General features: G+C 47.2%; 1 protein-coding gene across 1 annotated transcript; it reads right to left on the bottom strand.

Annotated features, from left to right (window-relative positions):
* Positions 1-8,845: 8,845 nt before the first annotated feature.
* On the bottom strand, positions 8,846-12,940 carry GDF7 (growth differentiation factor 7). Its single transcript, XM_054178489.1, has 2 exons — positions 12,451-12,940; positions 8,846-9,807 (listed from the first exon to the last, which is right to left on the bottom strand). The coding sequence occupies exons 1-2, from the start codon at positions 12,776-12,778 to the stop codon at positions 8,885-8,887; spliced, it is 1,251 nt and encodes a 416-aa protein (XP_054034464.1). The 5' UTR covers positions 12,779-12,940; the 3' UTR covers positions 8,846-8,884.
* Positions 12,941-27,135: the final 14,195 nt, after the last annotated feature.

Below are 27,135 nucleotides of genomic sequence, written 5' to 3'. Positions count from 1 at the left end.
TCTGTGGTATCAATGTATGACCTTGGGCATCTCACCTGTCTTTGCTGTACCTCTGCTTTTACTCAAATATAAACTGGCCATGACAATGCTTGGCTTTCAGAATATACATCAGCATTAACTAGCTTATTGTAAATCAAATGAGCCATCTGAAGTGCTGTGTTAGTACTATGGACTAAAAACCTGTCTCCACTGAAAGCAAACCCACCACTCCCACTAATTTCAGTGCAGACACGATGGGATTCCTATGAATAACCACTTGTTCTCACCCCTCAATGTTCTGAAAATAAATACTTTCCTGTAAAACTGCATGTATGGTAGACAGGGGGTGTATGGTGTCCTAGCCAGAAAACTTGTGCCAATAGAGCCCCCTCAGCCAACAAGGCTGTGAATAAACGTGAGGATGCAGGATACTGCCTCAAAGGTGGTTCACTCTTGCATGTCATTCCATGTGCAACTGGGGATAGAAATCACCATGCCTCACTCCAGCTGAGCCTTGTGTTTTTGGGTGTGCTTGAGATAAAGGGACAGCCTAGAAAATACCAAAACTGTAAGAATTGTGAAGTCCTCTGGACAAACCTCTTGTCAGTTCTCCATGTGTTTCTCCTGGGTCTTGAAATCAGAGGTTGCTTTGCTGTGACTGAAACACATACCTGATGCCTTGAAGACAACTTTTGTGCTTCCAAATGTGCCCTACTCCAGGTCTAAACATTCACAGTATTGTATGTGGCAGGGATGTGACAGAGGGAGTTTTAACCCTGTTACCTTCGCTCATTGCCTGCAAGATGCATTGGTGATTTTCATTGCAGGAGCACATGCTAAAGTAACTGACCATCCCTGAAACTTCTGGTTCTGCCACTATAATGCCCTAGTGAAAGCAGATGGGAAAAAGCTGTGGAACTATTTGACAGCTCCTCCTCAAATGATTAATATAATCTTACAGATTCTCTACTTTCTGGATGACCCATCACTTTTAAAGTTCTCCTACTAGGAATGCAAAAGGGTTTCATGTCCCAGGGAGCTTTCCTTAGCAATTAAAGAAAAAAAATACTTTTAAAAAGAGCAATGGAATAAAAAACAATATTCAATGAAAAACAATCCATGATAATAAATTTTGATGCAGTAGTGGTAGCCTAATCTCTTGAGTATTAGGAGATGTATCATAGGACTGGAACTACCAGATCTGATCTGGGGGGAAATAACTCTCCACTGCATTTTCCTAGGTATGTTTTCACTTCCCAGATTTTTAAATTCCTAATTTCTTCCACATTTTCAAATGGGATTTTTTCACCTAATCTAACCAAATCGGGTCTCTCCCATACCCCTCTGCAAGGCCATTCATTGCCTTCAGCTCCCTTCAATGGGGCAGGCAGAGTCCTGTGCTCAAGTCAAATCCACCATGCTTGTGTGGTCACAAGCATGATGTGAGCAGACAATATACTCCCATCTCTCATGATTACCCCTTCAATGTAATGTTTCTGAGTCTTTTGAAGCTTGCTATTCAAGTCAGTTAAGAGAATCCTGTTTAGCTGGGCAGAGTTGGGTAGCTACTAGTCAAAGAAGGTGAACTGCTTTGAGAAACACCGGAAACAAAAGGGGTGTACATTTTGATGATAAGGTCATGGCAAACTCACTGTTCTCTGACTTTTTTGTCTTGGAAAATACCTGAGCTTGCCAAGGAAGGCAGAGTAAAATGAATGGCTTTGTAATTTTTTGTTTTAACATGTTAACTAGCCCAGGAATTAAAGGTCATTTAAAAAGGCTTCTGTGAAATGAGTTGCCTGGTTTGGGGACGCAGACAGAAGTATAGAATAGAATAGAACAGAATAGAATAGAATAGAATAGAATAGAAGAGACCTTCAAGATCATCGCATCCAACACCACCTAATCAACTAACCCATGGCACCAAGCACCCCATCAAGTCTCCTCCTGAACACCTCCAATGATGGTGACTCCACCACCTCCCTGGGCAGCCCATTCCAATGGGCAATCACTCTCTCTGTGTAGAGCTTCTTCCTAACATCCAGCCTAAGAGAAAAGAAAAAAAAATCTTGGGAGAGATCTGTTTATCAATAAAATATTTAATAAACTTATCTGTACAAAATATTAAAAAGGTTATTGAAGAGTATACAAGAATACTTATTTAACAAATATATACTGCTATATAATATATTCAAGAAAATATAGATTGCTGTTTACAGTTCATTTACAATCCCATATGTACAATCTATTTAAACTTTAGAATACATACAAACAATGCATTTACACCGTCACTTACAGAGATCTCTTCTTCAGAGATATTTCACACACTCAGACCTGAAAAAAGCAGAACAAATACATGGATAGTTTAAAGGCACACACAATTATATGAGTATTGCTTCAAAAAGTACAACTACTACAAATCTGGCTACTGGAAACATGAGTTCTTTTGCTTTCTTTGTTGTTGTTGTTGTTGGTTGGTTGGTTTTTATATTTTCCTTTCTAATCAAAGAAAAGAATATATAAATAAAACCACAACTGACCAGCAGAGAGGCTCATTTCATCTAAGGATCTCCAGATACTGTGGACTTGACTTCAGAACAGGAGCACACAGCAATGGGATAAGAAGTGACCTAGCAAACTGGATCAACAAGCAAGGCTGACGTTGCTCCTGCCAGCATCTAAAGTGGGGAGCACCTGGAGTGGAGCAGGTCTTTCGGGTGCAAATGTGTTGAATTCTTGTGAGCAGCATCTCCACCAGTTTTTCCAGCAAACAGCCACAGTGTGAAATGGCTCCACTGACTCTAGGTGGGCAAAGTCCCTAACTACTCCTCAGGCTGTAAGAGATCGGTTTGTAAAGGTACTGCACAAACGTGGCTTTGACTGAAAGATGTGGGAACACTGGATGCTCAGCACCTCAGAAACTCAGACCCTTCATTCTGGCACTGTTTAAAAGCTTAATTACTCACAGCACATGAGGTGAATATGGTCAATATGATCACCCCTCACTCTGGCCAAGGAGGGGACAAGTTGCCCTGACAAAGTGCCCCAAACCAGGTGATCTCTGCCTACATGACCACTTAACTTTGGCACCCCTTCAAGTCTAAATCTCAATCTCTCCATGTGCAACCATCCTTTTTCCTGGCCTGTGGATATTATTTCAGGCTGATACTGATGGCTGAGCTCCTCTGAGACCCTTGGCACTCAGCAGTGCCTGGCAGGCATGCAGCTACTTGGCATGATGAGCTAGAGAACAAGAGAGCCCTAAATTTTAGCTCTTGGTTTTTTTCCTCCTGCTCCTCTCCTCTCTCTTCATCAAGACAGAATGGAGAAAACGAGTGAAAGAGTGGGGAATGCTATCATCTCCTCAAAAACCAAGAACAAAAGCAATGCCACAGCTTATAAGAAGGCTGGGCTTGATCCAGCCTCTCAATCTCATTACACATCTGATGGCGGAGAACCTGGGTGGCACCAGTGTAGGCTGATGCCATGGCAAAGCAAAGGAGACAGTCAAGCACTCCCACCTTCCATCAGGAAAACACTTGAGCATGTGACCCATCATGCACGGGTCCTCTCTTCCTACTGGCTTCAACCCAGCCAGATCTGTCTCCCCACCATCTCCTGCTCGAGGGCACAGACTGTGGCCCAGTCCCCTGATGCTGAAACCAGCCTTTCCTTGCTTACTGTTCCCTCACCCACCAAGCACCGCAGCAAGTCTCCACATTCCCCATCTCAAAATCCTGAAGTATGAGCACAAATATCAAAGCAGAAAAATGAGCTCACAGAATGTCCGAATGAACTCAGAAGTGGTGATGACAGAAAAATGAGGAGCAAAACCTGCTGAAAAACCACTGAAGAATGGCTGGGTTTTGCTTTCAGCCATTTCTGGGAAAGGATCAAGGTTCAGTTTAAGATTGTTTAATACCAATCCACATGAAAAATGCTCTGCTGCCCCATGCTTCCTACCCTAGTCTGCGGAGCAAAAAGCTAAACAGAGTGCATCAGCCAGCCTGCTGGTGTGCTCCTTCCCACCAACATCTAAATAACGGTCCTCTAGCAAAGTAAATTCAGGATACTGGTGCCAGTAAAATGAAAAAGCAGCTACATGTCTTGAGGTGCAAGGCTGCAAAACATCCCTTAAGATGTAGAGTAATGTCCTTGGTCAGTGGCTTACATCAGCAGAAGTTTCAAATTTTGGTAACTTTTCAAAGGTCCAGGACAATTGCTGACAGGGCATAACCGATGAGTCTTTGCAACTCTGCATACCCCACAACACACTGTACTAGGAAAAAAAGGGCCTTAAAAGCCTGAATGCAGCTGATTTTTCCATGGAAGATATAAAGAAGTTATAACAAAATTCAAGGTGTCACATATGCCAGCCTGATGGAACATTTCTCTCTTTTACCAGTCAGTCATTCAAAGACAGGAGAGGCAGAAATGCTCTCTCCCCATCACACAAAATCACAGGCTCCTGACCAGCAGCAACACTATATCCATGGGACAGTTACTCCCCATCTCCTCTCCTTGATGTGTTTGCATGGAGGACATGCAACCCCAAATCAAGCCCTTTTTCCAATATGAGCATCCTTCTCCCTGCAGAGCCTACTCATTTCCCTACTAACATTGGTTCAAACTATGATTTTAAAAGAACAACCAACCAACCAACCAACCAACCAACCCACAAGATATGTTGTCCAATTCTCCTAAGAATTAAATTATTACTAGTGAAAAAAAAAATAATAAAAAGGGGAAAATCTCTGCTTCCTGGGAATTATTTCTAGGCCAGAAGTGCTCCTGGTCATCAGGCAGTTGAACTGGGCATAAAGCCATTTTGCTCCTGACTCTCCCTCCTATGGGATCACACTGGACAAGGCGGGGTTCAGGACAGTGCAGGCAGCAACTTAAGCACAAGCCCTAGTTAGAGAGTTCAAGGAGCCCCAAGGCAAGGTACGTGCACCAGACCTGTCCCAGTTACATGTGCTTCCCTGGACTGCAGCCCCAGTACTTTCAAGTCACATGGGATTGCTCTGCAAGTTTCCCTGCTCCTGCGTGATTATGTTCCCATTTAAGAGGAAGGAGAGCCATTTATGCACAGATACATAGTCCTTTCCCAATGCTTAATATTTCCAGCTTGACTGTAACTATATCCTGCAGATAAATATGGTGCTGAAGGTCAAACAAATCCTCCAGGAGAACATATTCTACATGGAAACTATGGGATATTTAACTGGAAAGGTTGTATAAATACTGCAGACTGAGAACCTATAATTATCCATTAAAATCACTCTGTCTACTGAATTAGTATTTGTCCATGTTCAGCCTCAAGTCTCCTATTTATAATGTTTACATATGCACAAAACTCAGCTCAGGAAAGAATTGATCAGAAATACATTTTTCCTGTGGCATTGGAGGTTGATGCTCTGCAGAGGATCAGCTCCAGGGTTGGGGTGCTGAGCTGGGCAACCACCATCCTGTAACCCATGCTCCACTTACGTGCCTCCAAAGGCAGGGTTTATTCCTCTGCCTTTTGCAGACACATCCCTGCATCGGCCCTCAACACAGCAGGGCTGCAGCTTCTCGACCATGAGAAGCTCCCTGCCTGCAAAATGCTTTCACACCTCTCCAGAGGCTCAGAACTTCCATTTGCAATGGCTCCAACAACTGCATCTCAAGCCTCATCCCGCTATTTGGGTACAGGGGAATGGAGAGGCAGTTGTTGCTGCCAGTACATGAGGCTGCAAGTCCTTCCTTATAAAGGAGGACTGGTGGCTTTTGTGAGTTAAGTGCTGCAGCCAATACACTTGCTAGAACCCTAGCCTTGCTCCTCTCCAGTTCTGTGGAGTAACCCCAGGCAGGAGCTGCCCTCCTCTTTTTGCTCAGACATGCGAGAAAGAGGGTCTGATGCTATCTTTCACCCTTCTGTTGTGCTCCAGAGGTTGTTTGCACAGGAAAGGAACAGATGGCTTCTTAAAAGAGCAGCTGGCATGGCAGTGCCACTGTGGGCATGAACACAAAGGGCCACATCACTACTGGGCTATCCCAGGTGGCTCATGTTTGTTCTCCCATCAAACATGCCTATTTAGGGAGAGGTACCTGCAGCCAGGAGAGCTAGGACTGGTTCCCACATGGACAGCATCACTGCCAGCAGTGGCCTCTGTGCTCTCCCCAAATCCTTCTGAGGATTTATCATAGTGAACCAGGCCACAACTACTGCTTTTCTCACCAGGGCCACAGAAGCTATTGTGGAGTTCAGGACAGACATTCAGCAGCACAGTGTCCCAGCATGGGGGTTAGGATAAAGCATTGTGGGATCCAACCTGTCGCCCTGTTCTTCATCAGCCACTTCCAGACACAAGGTGGATGACATTTGTCTGTCTGTCCATTCCTGGTAGCCATGACCGAACAAGAGCCAAAAGGACCAAGGGTCACTGGCATCAGCCCCCCCTCAGACATAGTCTCAAAGGAGCAGGTCTCAGGCCACCCATCTGACCAAGGCTCACAAAAGCCAACAGCCAGCCAGCCCTGCCAGGAGCTATATATGTCTTGCTTGAATCTGAACTGCCCACGAACTTCCACCACAATCACTTGGAGGAAGGGAAGGGAGTAAAAGAAACCAGGGCAGGGGTGGGGAGTGGGGGTGGGAATTAATTGTTTCAGCATTGAGAAAAACTATCAAGCAACCCAAGGTGATTGAGAAATTAGGAACTTTAAATGCCTGGCAACTTTGTAAGTGACAAGCTGTTTCCAGACCAAACTGATCTTGTACTGCTTCTGTCAGCCTCCTTCCCTCAACCCCCTGCTCCCATTTCTATCCATGCTAAAGTGAAAGGCATGGAAAGCCATGAGCCCTTCTGCTGACCGCTCGCCACCCACTTACTGCACTTTCCCTCCCCAAATACCAACACTGAGAAAACCTGCCACATGGACCTGCCACATGTCACCAGCCATAGCCTGAGAATGCAGTGCAGATCTTACCGGGGCAAGGAGGGAGGCTGGGGTGTAGGTTTAGCCCAGGAGGTATGTCACCATTATTGATGTATACTGTTTATTTTCAGTTGGACCCTCACCTAGGCTCTTCTGACCTTTGAAACCATTCAGATCTTGGTAGAGTCCTTTGACGTGACCCCATCTTTGCCCTGGTTTGACTCAGCCCTCCCTAGCAGAACACCCCTGCAATGGAGGACAACTGGCTTTATATAGAAAGAAAAACAAAACAAAACAAAACCCACATTTTCCATCTTTCCTAAGAGCAAACTACCACTGCTAACAAGGACTGACATTAACATGCCACCACCTTGACTGTCAGTAAAAAATAAACCACCAAAAGCAAAATCTGTGCAAATACATCTCTGTTTTAAGCCAACCCAGTCATAAAGCCAAAGTCTGTACCAAGAGCCACTAAGGTGCAGCAGAAATGCTTCCCAGCATCCAAAGCACACCTGGCCGTGGATGCAAGGCTTTTGTGATTTAAAGGCATAATTTATACTCAGCTCCTGAGTTACTAACATCCTGTAGTCCGCAGGTAGCGCCTCACAGCAGTGTCCGAGGGTCGTGTTCAGCTGTTTCCATGGGAAATATCTGTTCCTGGAGGATCCAGGTGCCCTTAATGGAGCAGGAAGAGGCAAGCACTCCTGGGACGGACAGAGCCCACTGGGAAACTGATGCCAAAGGAAGGCGGGGTGGAGCTTAGCCCTTCTAGAAAGATCATTTGGAAGAGTGAGATGGCTTCTCCTCCAGGAACTTCAGACCTTTGCTTCTATCCAGACATACTGAGGCCAGCTGTGTGACTCATGGGCCTGTTGCAAGATGTCCAGTGTACCTTGAAAATGAGGTTTGGTGCAGGAAAGGGAAGAGACTGGCCAGTTAGCACCTCCTGCAGGAAGGACATCAGCAACAGGGACCACTTGGAGCCAGAGCATCCCCACCTAACACACCTGTCAGGGAAATTAATGCCTTCCCATCTCTGTTGAGAGCATGAGCTCTGCTTCATACCTGACTCTCGCTTTAGCCTCCAGTTATGAAGACTATCTTTCCTGTAACCAACAGACTCACAAATCTCTCCACAGTGTAAACACACCTGGACTAAATGTTTTCAGCCTCCCAAGGCCACAGCTTCTACACCCTCTGCCTTCCATCAGGGATCCCTCAGTTTTCCTCTGTCAAACCCAGAGCAGTGATTTGAAGGCAGCCAGAAAAACTCCTTCAACTCAAAGAAAAGAGCATTCCCAACTCCCCTCCACCCCACCACTGCAGCTGAAGAAGTGAGACTGGCCTGATGTCTCTGCTGCAGAAACCACACTCTTCCCACTAGGCTGTCCGCATCACCAAGACAATTTGGGCTAGACATATTCTAAAGCCTTTTGGAAAGAAGGTGTCAGCTCAGCTTGGGCAAACCAAATGGATCAGACAGAGCTTGGAGGCTGAGTAGGCATCTCTCAAGGACTCTTCCAGGCTGCATACTGCCCCTCCCTGGAGGGGAACAGACAAGGCATAGAGATGGGGGCAGCTCTAAGCAGGAGCCTGGCCATCTGTCACAGTGCATCACCCCTGGCTGAGCCCCAGAAAACTTACAGTGGGTGGTGGGGGTTAGTCTTTCTTTTAAAGGGTCAGGAGAAGGGGTGGAGGGAAACATCTACAGCCTTGCTGTCGTTGGAGGCATCTCCTATCCTTCTCAGATTCGTGGTCAGATCAGTCCCAGGAAGGCAGAGGACACCTGCTGTGAGCTTGTTTTTTTGGAAAGGCACACACTAAAATGTGTATGTGTGTGGGTATGTGTATCTATATATATAAAAATATTTTTAATATATATTTTTATATATATTATATATATACACACACACATATATTTATATATAAAATGGGACAGGGCTGCTGAGTGGAGTGGGAAGGGCGAGGGCTGCAGAAACTGCTACCTGCAGCCACAAGTCTCCACGACCATGTCCTCATACTGTTTGTAAACTACATTGTTCCCAGAGTCTATGTAGAGGATGCTGATGGGGCTAAGCTTGGAGGGCACGCAGCAGCTGGGGGGTGTGGACTCTGGGTCCATGGAGTTCATCAGGGTCTGGATAATGGCATGGTTGGTGGGCTCTAAGTGGGAGCGCAGAGGGAAATCACAGACCCCCTCGCAATGATATGCCTCATAATCCAGGGGTGCGATTATCCAGTCATCCCAGCCCAGCTCCTTGAAGTTCACATGCAGGGGCTTCCTGCTGCAGCGAGTCTTCGCCTTCTTCCCATGGCCTCTGCTGCCAGACCGGGCAGCAATAGTGGTCCGTCTCTTCCTCCGCTTGGAGTACACCTCCTGGCCAGGATCAGGGGGCTCCAGGAAGTGGGGGCTGCCCAGAGACTTGATCTTATCCCGTATCTCCTTGAACAGGTTCTCCTTCCTCTGTGTGCGGGAGAAGACCACAAGCAGGGCTCGCTCATGGGGCTGTGGCCGAGGCTTGCTGAACCCCAGCTGCCGGGGGGGTAGGAGCCGCCCCGACTGATCTGAGACAATCCTTAGCAGGAAGCACAGCAGCTTACCCGAGAGAGATCTCTCCCTCCAGTCCCGAAGTGCTTCCCAGACATCAAACACCTCCCATCTGGAGGAGCTTGCGTCCAAAATGTCTGCAGCCCTGGATTCCAGCAGCTGGGGCTCCTCGCCATCCTGACTTGGGCAGGTGGAAAGGAGGAGGTGGTGGAAGGTGCCTTCACGGGAGAGGGCCAAGCTCCGATTTTCGGGGAGGGCACGCAGGATCCTTAGCTCCGCACCCGTCACCTCCTCCGCCTCGGGCAGGCTGGAGATGTCAAAGAGGTATTGCTGCTCGGGGGCGGACGCAGAGGCATCTGGATGAGATAAATTAAAAAGAAAAAAAAAAAAAAAAGAAAAAAAAAGAAAAAGGAAAAAATTGTAAAATCCCAGCAAGCTGAAGCCAAGCTCTCGTTGTAGAGGCATACGGGACACAGAGCTACCGAAGGAGATCATTGCCTTGCAGCAAGGCTTGCTGAGCATCCAAGTGGAACGCTGTGCCTAGCCTGTGCCCTACATCTGGGAGCATCACCCTGCCTGGAAGCAGGGAAAGGGAGAAGGCAGAGAGAGAGGGAGGAATCATTTTAAACAAATGGCTTCTTATCAGGACTCTTCACACCCCGAGATGGCATCTCTGCCTCCTCCTGGGTGTTTCAGTGCCCCCACCTGCCTTACGACCCAGGCTTGGCTCAGAAGCTCCATCTGAACCTGTACAACCCAGTCCCATCCCAAATCAGCACATTGTCACCCACTTCCTCTGCCCTAAGTTTTGCATGCCCACACACCCCAGCCACAGCAATGCCAAGTAAAATGCTGTATGAAGATCTCGTTTTCTCTTGCAGGTCAGGAGCACAGACGCTGTGCCTCGAGGTGTCTGATACAGGCAATATCAAAAGGTGAAAAAATAGTCCAGCATGAATTTTGCAGTTTCTGGTACTGATTAAATATACTCAATGTGAATTAAAAAAAAGCGAACAAACAACCCCCCCAAAAAAACCCCAACCAAACACACAAAACAACCACACACACATAAAAAAACCAAACCACAAAACAACATACAAATCCCAACTGAAACCACAAAATAACAAATAAAACAACACAACAAAACCCCTAAACCAAACAAAAAAAAAAAAACACCACAACAAAACAAGCAAAAACCACAAACAAAAAACAAACGATGAGGTTCGGGAGACGAGGTACATGAGTTCTGGGAGGGTTGGGAGTGTTGGCTCTTATTTCTCCCTCTCTAGCTAGGAACCTGAGCTGGGCACGCTTCACACGTTGCTGTTCTGCTCGAGCCCCCCGCCCCACTGCCGGAGGAGCAGCCTCCTCCCGTGGGCATCGCTTCGGTGCTGCATCCTGCACCGCCCTCCGGCTGGGAACGAGTCTTCTCCCTGTCGTTTGTTATTATTATTATCGCCATTATTATAATTACCGTCATTATTATTAATTTAAAAGCAGATCTACAATTCCTGGGAGAAGCAGATAAGGAGATCCCTTTGAAGAGTTCATCTGGTTTCGTTTTGCGCTGAAACTTCCCAGGAACTGTGCGCAGTTTTCCCCCGGCTCTCCCTAACCGGGCACTGCCATCTTCCAATGGGAGCATCAAGCCCTGCCTCCCGCCTCACTTCCTCGGGGTCTCCTCAACAGCTTCCAGCAAAAATCTCCCTGCAAAGGCTGCCGCCAGGATACGGCCCCTGTGTTTGAGGACGGGCTTGCGGCTGGGTTTGGAGGGCTGCGGAGAGCCCGGCATCACCAGCCGCAGCTCTCTTACCCAGGGACAGCTGGCGGCATGAGCAGGGGAATTCTGGGGCAGCTTTTGAGTTTGCCTTTTGATTTAATTCGATAGCGATTTTAATATTTTCCCCGTTTGAGCGAACTCCGCTGGCAAGGCGCAACGCATTATACATATACATATATATAAAATACATATCGTGAAATGCGTGTATGTGTTTATTTGATTGTTGTCAATAAATCCACGGATTTGTAGAGGGGAAAAAGAGGGCGAAGAGGCAGAATGTGCCAACACTGCTGAGCTCAGCCAGCTCGGGAGCGCGCAGAGAGTAAGCTTCGGGCTGCAAAGGGTCTGGTGTCTTTTTCTCCCTCCCCGTCCCGGGGATGCTGTGCGGAGAAGCTGGCCCCAAACTGCGCCGCACGCCCCGGCCCCGCTGCCAGGCTGCACTTCGGCTGTCGGGAGGTCCCGAGAGATGCTCTTACCCCTACTCGACCTCTCCCGGCACTTCTCACCCTATCCCTAACCGCATCCCCAACCCCGAGAGTCATCCTTGATCCCTAACTGCACGTGCAACCCCATCGCCATCCCCGAACCCACGCTCTTGCACAGCCTCGTACCTCACATCCATCGGCAGCCTTCTTCCCCAGCTGAAGGCACAAGCAATGGCTATTCCCATGCCCTTAGACAGCCCCATTCCCACCCCTGTCCTCATCCCCATTCCCACGCTCAAACTCACGCATAGCTCCATTCCCATCAAAGAACTGATGCACACTCCCTACGCCGTTCAGCTCCATCTGCATCTCCAGGCGTCCCATGCAATCACCCTGTGCTCAAACCAACTCACAACCTATTCTCGACCAATGCACATTTCCATTCCAAGAACGACCTCGCGCTCAAACCAACGTGCAAGCTCTATCTCCGTATGCAACCACGTCCCCAAATCCACGCTTAAAGTAATGCACAGCCCTGTTTCCATCCCATCAAAACCCCATAATCATCCCAACCCATCCCCACACTCATGCAGAAGCCTGATGCCCGCACCCGCGCACAATCCTATCTTCATCCTCAAGCCCATCCACAAGATCCATCCGTATCCCCAAATTCCCAAGCTCCATCTTCCTGCCCGACGGCGGGGTCCTGGCGGGACAGCCCACCCCAGCTCCGCGGCCCTACTGCGGGGGTCGCGGTGCTCTGCGCTGCAGAGGGATGCGCGCCCCGCACTCACCGCTGCGCGCCCGCTCCGCGAAGCCCGTCACCGTGTCGGCGCGGCGGCCGGGGGTGCGGCGGGCGGCCAAGCGCTGGTAGAGGGCCACCATGTAGTGGTGCGGCACCACGGTGCCGTTGCGGAGAGCCCTGTCCCTCCGCGGCGGGGTGGAGAAGGGGGAGGCGGAGGAGGAGGAGGAGGAGGAGGCGGAGGAAGGCGCGGCTGCCGAGGGTCGCTGGGGAGCGGCCGCCGACGGGCCTCGCACGGCGGCAGCCTCCAGCCCTCGGCGGAGGCGGCAGGCACCCAGCAGGCAGAGGCAGAGGGCGGCAGCGGCGACGCGGAGGCGCATGGCGGCGGCCCGCTGCTCGGCGCTGTGCTGCTGCCGCCGCCGCTCCCCGCCCGCTTTTGAACATCGTCTTCGCCCGCCGCCGCGGCCGCCGCCGCTACCGCCGCCGCCGCCCGCCGCCGCGGAAGCGCCCCCTGCCGGCCATCAGCCCCGCCCCGCCGAGGCGCCGCCCGAGCCCCGGCCCCCGCCCCGCCTCCGCTTGCAGGTGAGACCCCCCCCAGGGCTTACCCCCGCCCCGCCTCGCAGGGAGCACCTGCGGCGCCGGTGCGGGGCATCCGCCTGTGCTGCGGGGGTCACCTCCGCTTGATTTTGGAAGGCGTCCATCGATTCGGAGTTGGAAGGGAAACACCGCCGCCTCTCTTGGAAGGGGCGAGGGCATATTTCTGAGAGGGAAACTTCATACTGGAGGTGGGGAGTCTTCACCCTGTATTGGGGGAGTTTTCACTCGCCACTCTCGTGGAGTCTTTGTCACCCAGTCATCACTCCGTGCTGGGGCGAGAAACCCTGGCTCTGCACCGCAGACCGGGCAGCCCCGGTTCTGGTTTTGGACACAGAAACGCCACCCCAGATTTTGGATGGGAACCCCCCCACACACACACGATTGCACGGGGACAGCTCAGCGCCATTTACGACGGGCCACCCTCTCACCCCGGTGTTGGGTGTTGGGCCTGGACTAGCAGCCGGGGGAGCGAGGAGCGACCTGCTGCGGGGCGGTCCCGGGGACTCGGGCTCCGTTCTGTCCCGTACGTTCTCCACCATCCCCACTAATTCCGCCTCGGGAGACCGACACCGGAGCAAAACAAAACCCGGCCGGGCCGTGGGCTAATGTTTTTCCTCGCACGGAGGGTTTCCTTGGTAAAATTCAGATGTTTCCTTGGGTCTCGATTAAAATAACAAAGTGGGGTATTTACTAGGATGTTATTTCAAGTCTCTTAAGTCCCTGGTTATGTCTGTTGCGATTTCTCTGCAAATACAAAAACAAGTGCTGCCATGATTTATTGGAAGGAATGTAGGTGTTTTGCCAAAACAAACATGGCTTTTTTTTTCTTTCTTTTTTTTTCCTCTCCCCCCAAAACAATTGCTTCTCATGAGCATTTGTCACCACAGCCTCTCAGATTTCTTCTGGCTGTGATTTTACAGGTGCCATGTCACATCATCGCAAGCCAGTTTCTAATGCTGGCCAGTGGATTGGCTCAGTACAGATACACAACACGAAGCAGCAGAGGCAGCTTCTGTGACAACATCCCGAGCAATCTTTGTATCCTGCAGTGTGGGATGACCTGGCCTGAAGCCATTTGCACACCTCAAACGGCCATTCATGTAGCGTTTGTGCATGTCTTGCACTTCAGAGGTTTGTGTGGGATCTTGCATGGTGCCCAGTAGTTAATGACCGCCAGAAGCCCTAATCCAGCTGGGGCAGGAAGCAGAGGAAGGCTTTGGTAACTCTTTCTTTCTTCTGTGAGCCCCTTATTAAATGCAGCCTGATGCTGTTCAGACACTAAAGGTCACTTCGAAAAAGCATCTGATAAGACCTTCCACCTGCTGATGCCTCAGTACCCCCTTGACAGGGTACTAGGACCCTGGTTGGGTGCCCTCACAGCACTGTAGCAGGTGGTAGTAGGGACAAGTGCTCAGGGCAGCTCTTCCTGAAGACAGGAAGGCTGAAAAACACTGTCCTGTTATGTCCTGCACCTCTCGACCCACCTCCACCAGCAGCCCCAGACCCACAGACTGTGCTCCTGATGCCCCTGCCTCAGTGTAAGGCAGCACTCCCTTCCCAGTGCTGCCCAGCGAAGAGACTGGAAAGGACAGCAGAAGCATGGAAGGATGATGTGACAAGAAGGACTGATGAGCTTTAGAAAATGGTCAGGAAATTCTGTCCTTAAACTCCTGGGCTTCTTGTAATGGTTTCTGGAACCTCCTGTCTGGAATCCTTTTGTGCAGCCAGTTTAATGGGAAATAGTGAAAGGTACAAAAATGGTGAGTGTAGGCCGTGCTCTGGGACACCTGAGCCTGTACATCCTCCCATGTGCTGCAGTGTGTGTACCTGCCACACATGAAGGACCTTAGGTTTTGACAAATTCCTAGGGACTGGAACATCTTTTCTATATATCTTCTAAAAATTAAAATTAGACTGATACACAAGACAGAGAGGCTGTGCCCTCTGCTCTGGTTTTCTTTCCCCAAACTTCTTTATCCCCAGATCATTACTGTTCTCAGCCCCTAGTGTGGACAGCAGGGCCAAATCTCTTCTTGGTGTAAACTGATATGGCTGAGTAACAGGTTCCTCTGTGGCAGTTTGCCCTGCACCATCCATGTCCCTGTGGACAGCCATCTGCATGGTGGAACCATTTGCTGCTGGGCAATGACAGCCAGATCCCTGTCCTCACTGTCTATATGGAGACCTAAACCCAGGTGTGCACATACCTACACAAGCCCAAGTGACTTGTACACATCTGCACACACCAAGCATACATGCCCATGCCAGGTGGCACACAGGTGGACCCAAGGGACAAATCCTGCCTGACCATGCTGGAGGGGAGATGTGGAATCTCACAGCCCATCCTTTCAATCGCACAGCATCTACTGAGGTGCACAAGGACTGAGTTTCCCATCTGTTCTCCATTGCAGCTTCTCCTAAACCCTTTTGGGCTTTCTTGAATTTCCATCAGCCCAGCCCAGCTGCAGGACCTTCCCAAGCTGCTCCAACCCCACGCAGCAGCACAGCACCTCCTGCCCCCAGCCCTTCCCAGGTCTGAGGATGGGCTCCCATCTCTCCCAGTGCAAGTCTTTTGTGCGTAATTTTGCACTGGCAAAGAGCCACTTTCTACCAGCCCCCTTCCAAAACCAAATTAGCATGCTGCTGCAGCAGCAGAAACTGGAGAGGAAAGGCTGTAGTTTTATTTTACAACTCAATTAGCAAGTTTATATAGAAAAAAACACCCATATAACCAAGGGAGGTTTTATATCTGTTGGCTTCACTAGCAAATAGACTTGTTCCTCTTGAGGGCACTCCCCATTGCTGTGGGTACAGTTATGTGCTCCTGCCCATGGTGGGCCTCAGCCAACATGGAGACACTGGCTCTAGTCCTGCTCATTTGCTCTGTCTCCCATTGCTCTTACACTTACAAATCCTCTGGATACTTCCAGCACAGACTAAAAAACATGTTTCTGACATTGTCCCTGTTCACTAAATACTAAATGAATCAGAAGATTGCCAAAAGCTAAAATGAAGATAGAGGGCCACATTTGCCTCTATTTTTCTCCTAGGAACCTGTTATGAATAATGCGAAGCCAATGGCTATATGCCAGAGGGGATTCTCACTCCTGTGCCTCAACAGCTTGCACCATGTCCAACCACAGTCTCTCCATTCTCCAATAGGCCCTTCTAGTACAGTTTTTGGAAAGTCAGCTCATTAAGCCTGTTTTTTGGTTTTGTTTTTCACTAGGAACATTCTGAGGATGCTGTTTCCTTCAGGATCAAGAAGGAACAATTCCTGCCTGGATGACACTTGGGCTTATCCCCTCTGTTACAGTCTCACTCCTTCCACTCCCTCTCCTGGTTTTCAGCACTGCCCTCTTTGCCCTTCTACATCATCTGTAGCAATTTAGGACATTTATACATGGAACACTGATTCATATCTATGCATAAGGTCGAGTCCCAGGCAGGATGAACTCTCCTACCATGGCTTCATCCACTTTAGCAAGTGTGGGCAAGGTCTTAGATTGGGAATCTTGCTACCAGAGTGGGGTTGCTCCATTAATGCTCTTCAGCAAAGGAAATAAGTATTTGATTTAACCAGAAGCCTATCAGCTGTGGAAGACCACTTCTCAAATGAGGAAACTGAGGTGGAAAGGAAATCTTCAAGCAATAACCATGTACCTGGTGTCATAGATATGTTCCCACAGCCCTGTACCTCCACAGATGTTCACCTTTCATGTCATCAGCACGTGCAGTGACAAATGCCCTCCAGGCTTCGGAACTGGAGGTGTTCATGGCTGTTTCCATTACCTAAGCCAGTGGGGCTCAACTAAATTTACAAGTCTTGAGCAAGTTCAGAGTGGTCAGAGTTCTGATGCTAGTGGTTATTTGAAAGAATGTTTTCATGTAGCAACCACACAAGAAGGCTTTTGTGGCTTCACTTCATGTATGTCTTTTAGCAAGACAGGTACAAATGACAGCAAGGCCAGCTCAGCAAGCAACCAAGCAACGGCATAATTTTCATTCCAAATCTTCCAGCAACTTCCAAAACTTACTGAAACTGAAGCCAAGCTGAATTCTTCCTGATTGTCTGCACAGGGATAGCCAGGGAAGATAAGACAAATCAGGTACAAAGTCTGTGCATGAAACATCAGATGGATTCAAAGACCCTGTAGGGCTGCTTTCTTTCAGGCCCAGAGACCTTATATCATCACAATCTGGATGTCTAAAGCTATGCTTGTCTTACATCACTTTCTATTTGAACACTATACTCTAGCCAGGGGACTGGAGACTTATGGAAATGCTTTGCTGATAGTTCAGTCCTTCTGGAAACATTAAAGTTTTTTTGGATTAGATTTTCTATTCCCCTCAGAGAAAATTGTCCTATTCAGCATCTGGTCGACAGGATCTGGCATAAGCCACATGAAGATAGAAAGTCAAAACACACTTAAATGCTCAGTCAATTTAGAATAAAGCTTGTTTTCTTTTTGAAAAGTGCAGAGTCAGCAGGTGATTTGTCAATGCACCAAGCCACAAACATTGAATAAGGAAGATGACTCAACCCAAGTGTCCTTATGATAGTACTCTAGGCTAGCATCTGGTCAGAAGGGGTGGGACTAACCTTGTTTCATTCTGGGCTCTTTCTCAGTCTATTCAATCACCTTCCTCTCATTAACAGTTACTGGAAGGAGAGCTGTACCTCCTGAAAGTGATTCTGACAGCGTTAACCAAAAACCCCAGCTCAGGCAGGTGTAGCAACACCTTTGGTCTGCCCATGCAGAAAGGCATCAGCTGCCTCCATGTGAGACCTCACTGAGGAAAGTGCTCTCCTACAGCTCTCCTCAAACTCTGCTCCATGCTTGCTTATTTTTATGTATTTCACCCTTCTACTTCCACTTGGTCCATTTTTCTTTCATCTACCTTCCAGATGATTCTCCCCAGCTTCTTGTCCTCCAGCTCCCAGCCCCTTTGCGAAGGCTCCTCATACTTGGAGGGATCAATCACTCCTGAAGTGTAGACTCTCCTGGGAGAGTGTGTCCCAGTGGACATTCAATGGAGCATCAGAAAGGGAAAATACCACACAGTACTTCACCTTGATTTTTCCAGTTCCCAGATATTCCCAGGAGACTTCTCTGCCCGCCCCACAGCCAGCACTACTCATGGCTGTTTTGTCATTCTCACTTTTCTGCCACCTGAGACAAATTTTCTCCATACTAATGACAAGCCCTTTGTTCTATATCCCAATGTGAAGTCTGACCAATAACCTCAGTTTTGTCTCATTTATAACTTTACAGACACAGGTGTTCACTGCTGTGAACTTGGGAGGAAGATGGAGGTTGTTTTTTCCCCTTTAGGATATCTTCCCATCCTTTGGTTACACTTATTCCTTGTCAGAAAGCTGTTTTTGCTCTCTTATTCACATCAATGCTTTCATTCCCATGTTTTCAGTTTTTGCTGTAGACCAGCCAAATAAGCTAAAGTCAGAAGTCCTTAAGTCAACCCAATAGTTCTCCACAGTGACAGGGCAAAGAAAGTCCTGTCCCCAAGAATGGATTTTATTCCCTTTTAGAAACATCACCTTGAGCAGGAATCAAAAGGTAGATCCATCCTACCTAAATGCAGCTAACAACACAAGGTACCAAGTTGGAAGTATCAACTTTGATTTCCTTGGCAGTTACCTTGGGACCACAGGGGTCAGCTGAGGTGTGCAAAAAGCCAAAGCAGACCCATCACGCTCTCTGCTTCAGCCCAGTCCTCCTCTCTTCACTCCTCTGTGCCTGCTGCTATGCTGCAGGGAGGAGGAGGTGTGGAGGAAGGTGGATGTCTGGTTCAGGAAAAGGATGTGGTCCAAAGACCTGTTTGATCGCAATTATGTGTGACCTGGATCACTTATCTCCAAGGTCTTTATGGGAAGTATGTCTTTCCACAACAGAAAGGACGTGCAAGACAGAAGAGGCAGCTCGGAGAAACCATCCCACAGGACCATCCAGACCCACCTCAGCTGAGGGATTGCCCGGGCTGCAGCGGGATGGAGCATCAGCAGAAGTGGAGTATTGGGGGGTGCCAGGGCTTGCAGGAAAGGATGACTCCCGGGACAGGAGCACCATCTGCCGGTAGAAAGATTTGTAGCAGCAAGTCCCCGGGAGAAACGTTTCCGATGCGCTTAAATGTGGAGGGCACTAGCGGTCTGGAAGACACTCGCTACGGTTCCTCTGTCCATAGGCAGCGGAACATATGTAAAGCAGGGCAATAAAAGTATGCACCATATATATATAAGAGAGGGAGATGGAAAACTGGTTGTGAACAGGAATATATTGTGTGGGCGCATCCTTTTTTTTCCGTGTCATTCTGTCAGAGGGAGCTCTGGATGTGTAAGAGTCACAGAATCAGCTGTTACAGAATGTTTACTATAAGTATGTTAAGTGAAGCTCCATCTTATCACACATTGCTCCATCTCTGTCCCAAAGAGACCTCAAGTTAATAAAATGAGCAAACCAGATCTTGCTTAAGGGTCACAGAGTCATAGAATGGTTTATGCTTGAAGCGACCTCAGAGATCATCTACTCCAACCACCCTGCCATGGGCAGGGACACCTCTCCACCTAAATTTGGTTGCCCAAGGCCTCATCCATTCTGGCCTTATACACCTCCAGGGAGGGGGCAGCCACAACCACTCTAGGCAACCTCTTCCAGAGTCTCACTGGTCTTGTGCTGAAGAACTTCTTCCAAAAATCTAGTCTAAACCTACTCTGACAATTCCTAAACCCACTCCCCCTAGTCCTGTTTTGTCCTCATATATTCACCTAGATAGATGCATTAAAGAGATTTCTAGCAATGCATTAAATCCTACAGTTCCTGCACATTTATGTAGTGCTCCCACCAAAGTTAAAGTCAGCCTCCAGGAAGTGGCACCTGCATGGGCGAAGCCACGGACATGTGTTACTGGTTGGGATGACAAATGCCCTATGAGCAAGGAATTAGATTTCCTAATAAATTATAGAGGCATGTGTCCACAACTACCTATTTACAGCTCTTCCCAGCTACTGCAAGTGGATGTGGGCTCTGTTGACCTCACTAATTAGATAACTTAGGCTTCTGCCTTGGATATAAGCAACATGCTTTCTTTGCCTTACCTTGCCTGCTTACCTGTTCCAACTTACCCAAACACTCACATGTAGGTTCAGGCACCTGAAATCATATCAGGTGCTTAAATCTGGTGCCACTTGACACATCCAGACCTCCAGCTGCTGTCTCAGAAAAGTAGGTGTGTCCTACACCTTCTGACCCATCTACCAGTCCCATGTCTTGGGTACCCTGCAGCCTGCAGAGAGACCCTAGGTGCCTGTTTTAGCACCTGACCAAAGTACATTCCCTTATGAGATGACCAGAATTTAGTAGGGAAAAAAGAATAAGATAGGACTTTTCTTGATATGCACACCATCGTGCATGGGTCACTTCAGCAGCATATGAGTAGCTCTGTCTATTTTTGTGGTTCTCACATTGATCCCACCAGTTCAGTAAGTCAAAATGCACCATTTTGGGCTCCTCACTCTGTGTCCAGAAGAAAAATGGAGCTGAAAATTATTTGATGTGACCAACTCCTCTGTGAAATGAAATGATTTTCTGGTAGGCAGCTGCCAGTGGCTAACAAGCACGCTTGGAACAAGGAGGTGCTAAATTCTGCCTCTATCCTTTCTGTGGGGCCTTACCCTGCAGCACAGATTAAGTCTGGGCTGACAGTTTTAATAAGAGCCAAAGACACAAGGACAATTAAAAGTCTTCCTGAGCCATGATGATTTAGCGATATGAAAGCTGTAAATGAACTCAGCTCTGAATCTTCTCAGTAGTTTTATCTCTGTACCATGATGGTTTGTAGATCCAGTATTTATAAGGAAGGTTGTGAATGCAAAGATTCGTCCCACAAGCTCTCCAGGTGAACATAATTGTACAAGTAAAATTGCCATTATTTAATTTACTTCTGTAAATGGAGTTCTGGAGACCAGGGGTGCACTTGTTTGTTGGAAACACAGCTCATCATCAAGATTGTCCCTAGTCTTGCTCTCATTCCTTCAGAAGCTTATTCCAGCAAGGTAAGGGTGAACCTTAGCTATCCAACAAGCAGTGGCTTTCCTTTTGAAGAAAGAAAGGTCCAGACCTTTGGTGGGGAGCTAAGAACTTGGCAACAACAAAGAGCACTACCTTCAAGATAGATCTCAGACAGTGCTGGCTGGGACCCTGGGACAGCCACACTCCCTCACATCTTAATTTTTCCCTCTCTGTAGTAGTCCCTGAGTCCCTGTCTGCTCTTGCAGAGGATTAAGGAAATACTATAGGTGTGTTTCCAGCCTTTCACAGGATTGATATAGATATTCCTGCTGAAGTCTCAGAAAGGAAAAGCACCTTCCATGCAATCAGTTTTCCCACAATTCTTGGGTCTTCCTTTGTACTCCCTAGCTCAGCACAGCCCAGACCAATAATTCATCTGGCAGCATAATGGTTGGGTCCTGAATGACTGATTTCAGCAGAGCCTCCACTCATGAGGAAGGAACAGATGCAGCTAGTTGTAGGACCAGCTAGAACAATGTGATCTCTCAAGGAGACATCATTTTTACTCCTCAGTCAGCTTGTTTCTCTCATCAGGTGGTGGTTGCTTCTCCTTGCATTACAGAAATCTGAAAACTTGACTCATGAGAAAAATGCTCAAACTGTGTGCTAAGCCATGGTACCATAAATGGCTACATATATGTCTAAAGATGTATTTTCCTCTGTCTTTCAGAAAGGCAATCATCCATTTTTATAAAATCTCTGATAGCCATGTAGCATCATTTTAGTAGTTACTCTTTTGGAAGAGTGAGATAAGAAATCATATAGGAATAATTAATTTTATTTGATCTACAATGTAAATGTGAGATCTGCCACACATGCATCATTCCAATTAGGTTTTTTTTTAGCTCTGGAGGCTTTGGTCAGTCTAACCTGGCTGGCTTGAACTGTGCTGCAACAGGTAGTTCAGCAGATGAATATGCATCTCCATGAACTGCAGAACTCCCTCAAGAGCCTCTTTTCTTACTCCTGCAGGCAGGATCTTCATAAAAGGAATTGCCTCCACGTTTCAAGCAGGTAATGAGCATATGGGAGTCAGCACCTAAGCAAAGCAGACCTTGGCATCTTGTTTATCTCCAACCAGATAAATTAGCATGGACATAAACATTTCCAGAGCTTATGTGGTGGGAGTAAGGGGAAATCAACTTGAAGTCCTTGGGCAACAGATTATGCATGGTGAAGCTACATTTGGAAAAAATGGCAACATATTTGGGATTCTACCTGGAAACTTGTGCAGTTACTTAGTGGTCCTTCACCATTCCTTGATCTGGGAAAATGGATTTTCCATTACACCTATGTAAAAAGAATCAACTATGCAAAAACTATCTTTTGGAAAAAAACTGAAGTGTCTATCTACTTACTCTATCTACTTACTGCAGGTGTGTTTGTTAAATAATATAGACAACTTTCTGTATTTCAAGGCTTGATTTTATTAAACTGGGCCAAATCAGGAAATTCCACCATTTCTCCCTCACTGGGTACCAAGAAATTAAGGCATGATTTACCTAGGACCCTCAAAACTTAAGAGAAGTGGAATTTCATTTCCAGGGCCACAGCAGATCAAGAAGCAGGTTTATCTTTCAGCAGGGATTACCTATGGTTTCTACTAGATTATTCCTGATACATGGCTCATCGTATTACAGGTAAACTGTTTAAAGGTGGGAGAAAGCATAAGGTATAATGAAGAACAGCTATATTACTCTCTTCCCTTCTCCCCAGAATAAATTCAGGTTTAAGAGGTGCGTAGATTAAAAGACTGCATTGACAGGCTATCAACAACCTTACCACATCATATAACAAGAGTGAACTTTAAATCTACCATTTTGGTTACCTTTGAAACTCACAGAGAAGCCCAGTCCTAACATAAAATCTCCTAGTGGTTCACATCTGGGTTTAGTAATTGTCATCTGAAACCAAATAGTGGTAGAAGTGATAAGTGATTGGTCATCTCTCTGGAATCCTATTACTCTAGTTCAGCCTTTTCCAGGAATTAAATAATATTGTATTTCTCCCAGTACAAATCAAGGTTGAAAAAATGTTTCATGCTCAGCTTCCAAACTTTGTTTACATAGCTAGTTTATTTTCTTTTAAAACATGTTCCTCTACTCTTGCTTCCAGTCCTACCTTCCTCCCCATTTTATTTATTATACCCTATGCAGAGTTCTGATTTCTCCTCATCCTGCCATGCTTATAGACAGGGTCCTCTACCAGGGATTAGAAAATTGGTGAAGAGCTCTCCCTGGGCTTATAAACTCACTGTTGTCTGCCTGCTGTCCTGAAAAGCAAATCAATGAGTGGCCAAGAATCACACTCAGGCAGGTATGCAGTACTGTGGGAGCTGGTCCCTAATTAGCAGCCAGAAGACAGACAGGATGAGTTCATGGGGTCACAGCTTGGCCCTGATGGAGACCCTATTACCTTGTGCCTTCATGAGGAACACAGAGAGATTAAACTGTAGGGCTGCAGTTTGTCTGCATCAAACTGAATTAACAGACCCCAGCCACAAATCATCCAATGTTTAACAGGCTTTGGGAGGTTTTTCTTACTCACTTTAACCCTTTTTGGGAACTCAGGACCTGCAGAAGATGGCCAGTGGACAGACCTCCAGCACATGTGGTGAAAGGTGCAAATCTGTCTTGTCCATGTCCCAGTAAGGGTGGGACATGGACAGGTCTGGAGTCTTTGCCATGGTTGTCTCCCATTGTAGTCCTTGCTGCCCAGGGTTTCCATTTGCTGCTCACCAGATGGGTCCCTGATTCAGCACCAAACTGTTCACCAAGGAGACCAGGACCTTGCTGTCAGTTATCTCACAGGCATCAGATGATAAGCTTTGAAAAGGACCAGGCTATTTTACAGGTGTTAGACTGTATGTTCTGCAGATGCCTGCCAGCCCCTAAGCCGTCTGAGTTTGCCCAGGTTCTTGGAGAAACCTTTCATGTGTTCTTTAGGTAGCCACAGTGAGGCCCAAGGCGAGAGCTTCTGAGTCATATCTGGCAACAGATGGCAAACATCTTTGTGTCCCTTTCTGAGTGCATCTCTATAATTTCTCTGTATTTCCTTGCCTGCCCTGTTCCAGTCTGGTGTATGGTGAGTGATCTAATCTGTGCCAAAAAAGCCCCATGCTAGTACAGGGGGAGATCATAAGAAGAATGGGAGCTGTAGGCTGATGGTTTCTAACTTTAAGCATTTCTCTGTTCTATTTAATCCCACTCCTACTAAGAACAGAATCATAGAATCAGAATCATTTAGGTAGGAAAAGGGCTTTAAAAAATGGAGTCAAAGTGTAAACCTAACATTTGGTTCCCCACAACCCTCTGTGTTCAGGTAGGTGGCTAAGAAAACTCCTCTGACTTATGAGTTGATGAAAGGGTCTTAGTTTAGCTATTGGGAATAAAACTGTGTATGAAAAGTAAATACAAACTTCATCCCTAACTGCAAATGTGGTCATACCAGTGACTGGTTTCAGTGCTGCAGAAAATGCCGGTGTAACTGGTACTGATCACGAGCTGTGGGTTCGCCTGGTATCAGCGGGATTTACTGTTCAAGATAACTGTGCCAGACAGGAGAAGGGCAGTTGGCTTCCCAGGGTTGAGACACGGATGGGGACTGCAGTTAGCACCAGCAAGCCGTCCCTGGACCATAGGCTGTGTTTGAGTGCCCTCTAGTGGACAAAAGAAACCAAACAAACACACACGAAAGTGCAGCGGCAAATACAGCAGATGCTCACACTCTGCTCTCTGCTTGGGCTGGTCATTCTCACCAGCGTGTCTGAGGGACTGGCTCTGTAATACCTACACAACATAGGCCTGTGCTGAGTGTCTGCAAGCAGGGTCTGGGAGGGAAGTTCAAAGCAGATTTCTTCTTGATGTATGACCTTGCAGGGCAGCGCAGGGTCATAGGGGATACACAACTCGTCAGAAAAAGGTTTATGAAAAGAGCACAAGATAAAATTCCACCCCTGTCTCCATTCTCCAGACTTTTCATGCTACTGCTTTTGTTGCAGGAAACACCTGCAAGACTTGCTCCTGTGTGTGCAGTCAAAAGGTAGAAAAGAAGACTGGTATTGTGGAAGGAGAGTAGAAACACTTTTTGGTCATAAAAGGTATTTCATAAAAGGTATTTCATGAAGAGATGGGGGAAAATTATGATACTCATTCATTTATCAGCCATTGCTGAGCCTCCAGGAGCCCTCTGATCCGAGACGCCTTCCAGTGCTGGACATAGTTGCTCTGAGGCGAGATAGTTCTTGTTCCCTAGTACGAAGTGATAGCTCACTTACACTACTTCAGTGTGACAAAAAGGTTTTTATGGAAGTCAGCTTCAGATGCAGGTCATAAAGTCATTATGTAATCAGTGCTCTTGGATCAGCAGAACCATATTACTGAACCCAAATGTTCAAAATGTGTCCCCATACCAACAGCTTTATAAGGACACAATATTGCAGTCAGGATTTAGTTATCTAAATTTTACATTCTGAGAACAACTCATCACATTTTCCTTTTATTTCTAGAGCAGTTACATGCACCACTCCTTACATTCTTTGTTTTAAACCTGGGTTCTCCATTATCCCTGTGTTACGGGGATAGTATTTTAGGTTTTTCAGGATAACAACATCTGTTAGCAAGAGTCCCTCATATGGACACCCCCCAATACTCAGACAACTTGAACACAAATGGAAATCCTTCACCCTCTTACTGAGCTTGATTACTTGCCTCCCATTCATTCTTTTCCTTCACTTTCCAGAGGCTGTTAATTGAAACTAGACTAGTTTCCTTTTCTTTGAGCATCTTCTTCCACTTGCAGCAACCATTTTTGACCTTGCCTTACCTAGTCAGAAACCACTGAAGTTCTAATACAGTACCATGCATACCTGTAGTAGCAAAATGGGCTTGCGCCTGGGCAGTTATTCTATGCAAATTCTTGAACAGTTTTGCTACAGAGGTGCTGCAGCTATGCATAATTTGGGCTACTGAACACTGGATACATAAATATTTTTATTCAGTTGCTTGATGGAATGGAAAGTAAAGGGGGTGGGGGCAGGAAGGATAAAAATAAATCAAACAACCTACCAAACAAGTCAGCACTAGAGAGTTAAGAGGCATAAAAAAGGTCAGCAGCCCCCCAAAAAGGAGAGGTTCTTCCAAGAGAGGTTCTTCCTCTTTCCTTCACTCAAACACAGCTGAACTGAGGCAAGGGAGTCCCACAGAGGTAAGCAGAGCACCTGAGGGTAACCCAAATATTGGTGGGAAATCATAATTTTATTAGTGATGATTATTGCTGGTATTGGTTCTCAGATTCACTGCACTTTTCCCCATAGGCCATCTCATGCAGGTTTCCAGTTAACCATCGCCTACACTAATGAGTCCCAGTGCCACTGCGCCTGATGGCTTGGGTGTGAGATCTGAGCAACACTCACCAAAGCACTGGTTTTCTGTCAGGAAAAAGAAAGAAAATAAAAACAAACAACAACAACAACAAAAAGTCCAGTGGAACAAATTTTCTATTTAGCATCCAAACCACTATGGGAATCAAATTTCAAACATTCTGTGAGATTATTTCCGAAGAGGGAAGATTGCCGCTCAGCTCTGGCAGCCAGCTCTTTCGGTGTATTACAGTTTTCTCCTGGCAGGTTTGACTTTTGTGCTCCTTTTATTCTGAGATTCACAGCCATTACTTGATGAAAGACCCTATCTGTCCTGGTTTCAGCTGGCATAGAGCTGATTTTTCATCTTAGAAGCTAGAACAGTGCAATGTTTTGCATTCAGTATGGGATTTGGTATGAGAAGAATGCTGATAATACACTGTGTTTTCAGTTGTTGCTAAGAAATCAAGGACTTTTCACCTCCCCGTGGCTTGCTAGTGTGCAGGCACATCAGAAGCTGGGAGGGAATACAGCCAGAGCAAAGGCCCCAGCTGGGCAGTGGAATATTCCATATTACACAACGTCATGCTCAGTATATAGATAAACATTATCTGGGAAGCTGTGTCTCTCACTTCCGGGATCGTGGTTTCAGGATTTTCTCCTCTGAGGTCACTAGCTGGGAACAGGCTGGGCC

The sequence above is a fragment of the Dryobates pubescens genome, chromosome 3, assembly GCF_014839835.1.
Source record: "Dryobates pubescens isolate bDryPub1 chromosome 3, bDryPub1.pri, whole genome shotgun sequence".
NCBI classification, from domain to species: domain Eukaryota; kingdom Metazoa; phylum Chordata; class Aves; order Piciformes; family Picidae; genus Dryobates; species Dryobates pubescens.
Note: the sequence above shows the minus strand (reverse complement) of the source record. Positions and strands in the feature narration are given on the sequence as shown.

Bases quoted from the DNA above. Each gene is read 5' to 3' on its own strand.
- GDF7 (XM_054178489.1), bottom strand. From the start codon at position 12,778: ATGCGCCTCCGCGTCGCCGCTGCCGCCCTCTGCCTCTGCCTGCTGGGT. The intron at 9,808-12,450 runs GTGAGTGCGGGG...TATCTCATCCAG, and splicing joins CGCGGAGCGGGCGCGCAGCG to ATGCCTCTGCGTCCGCCCCC.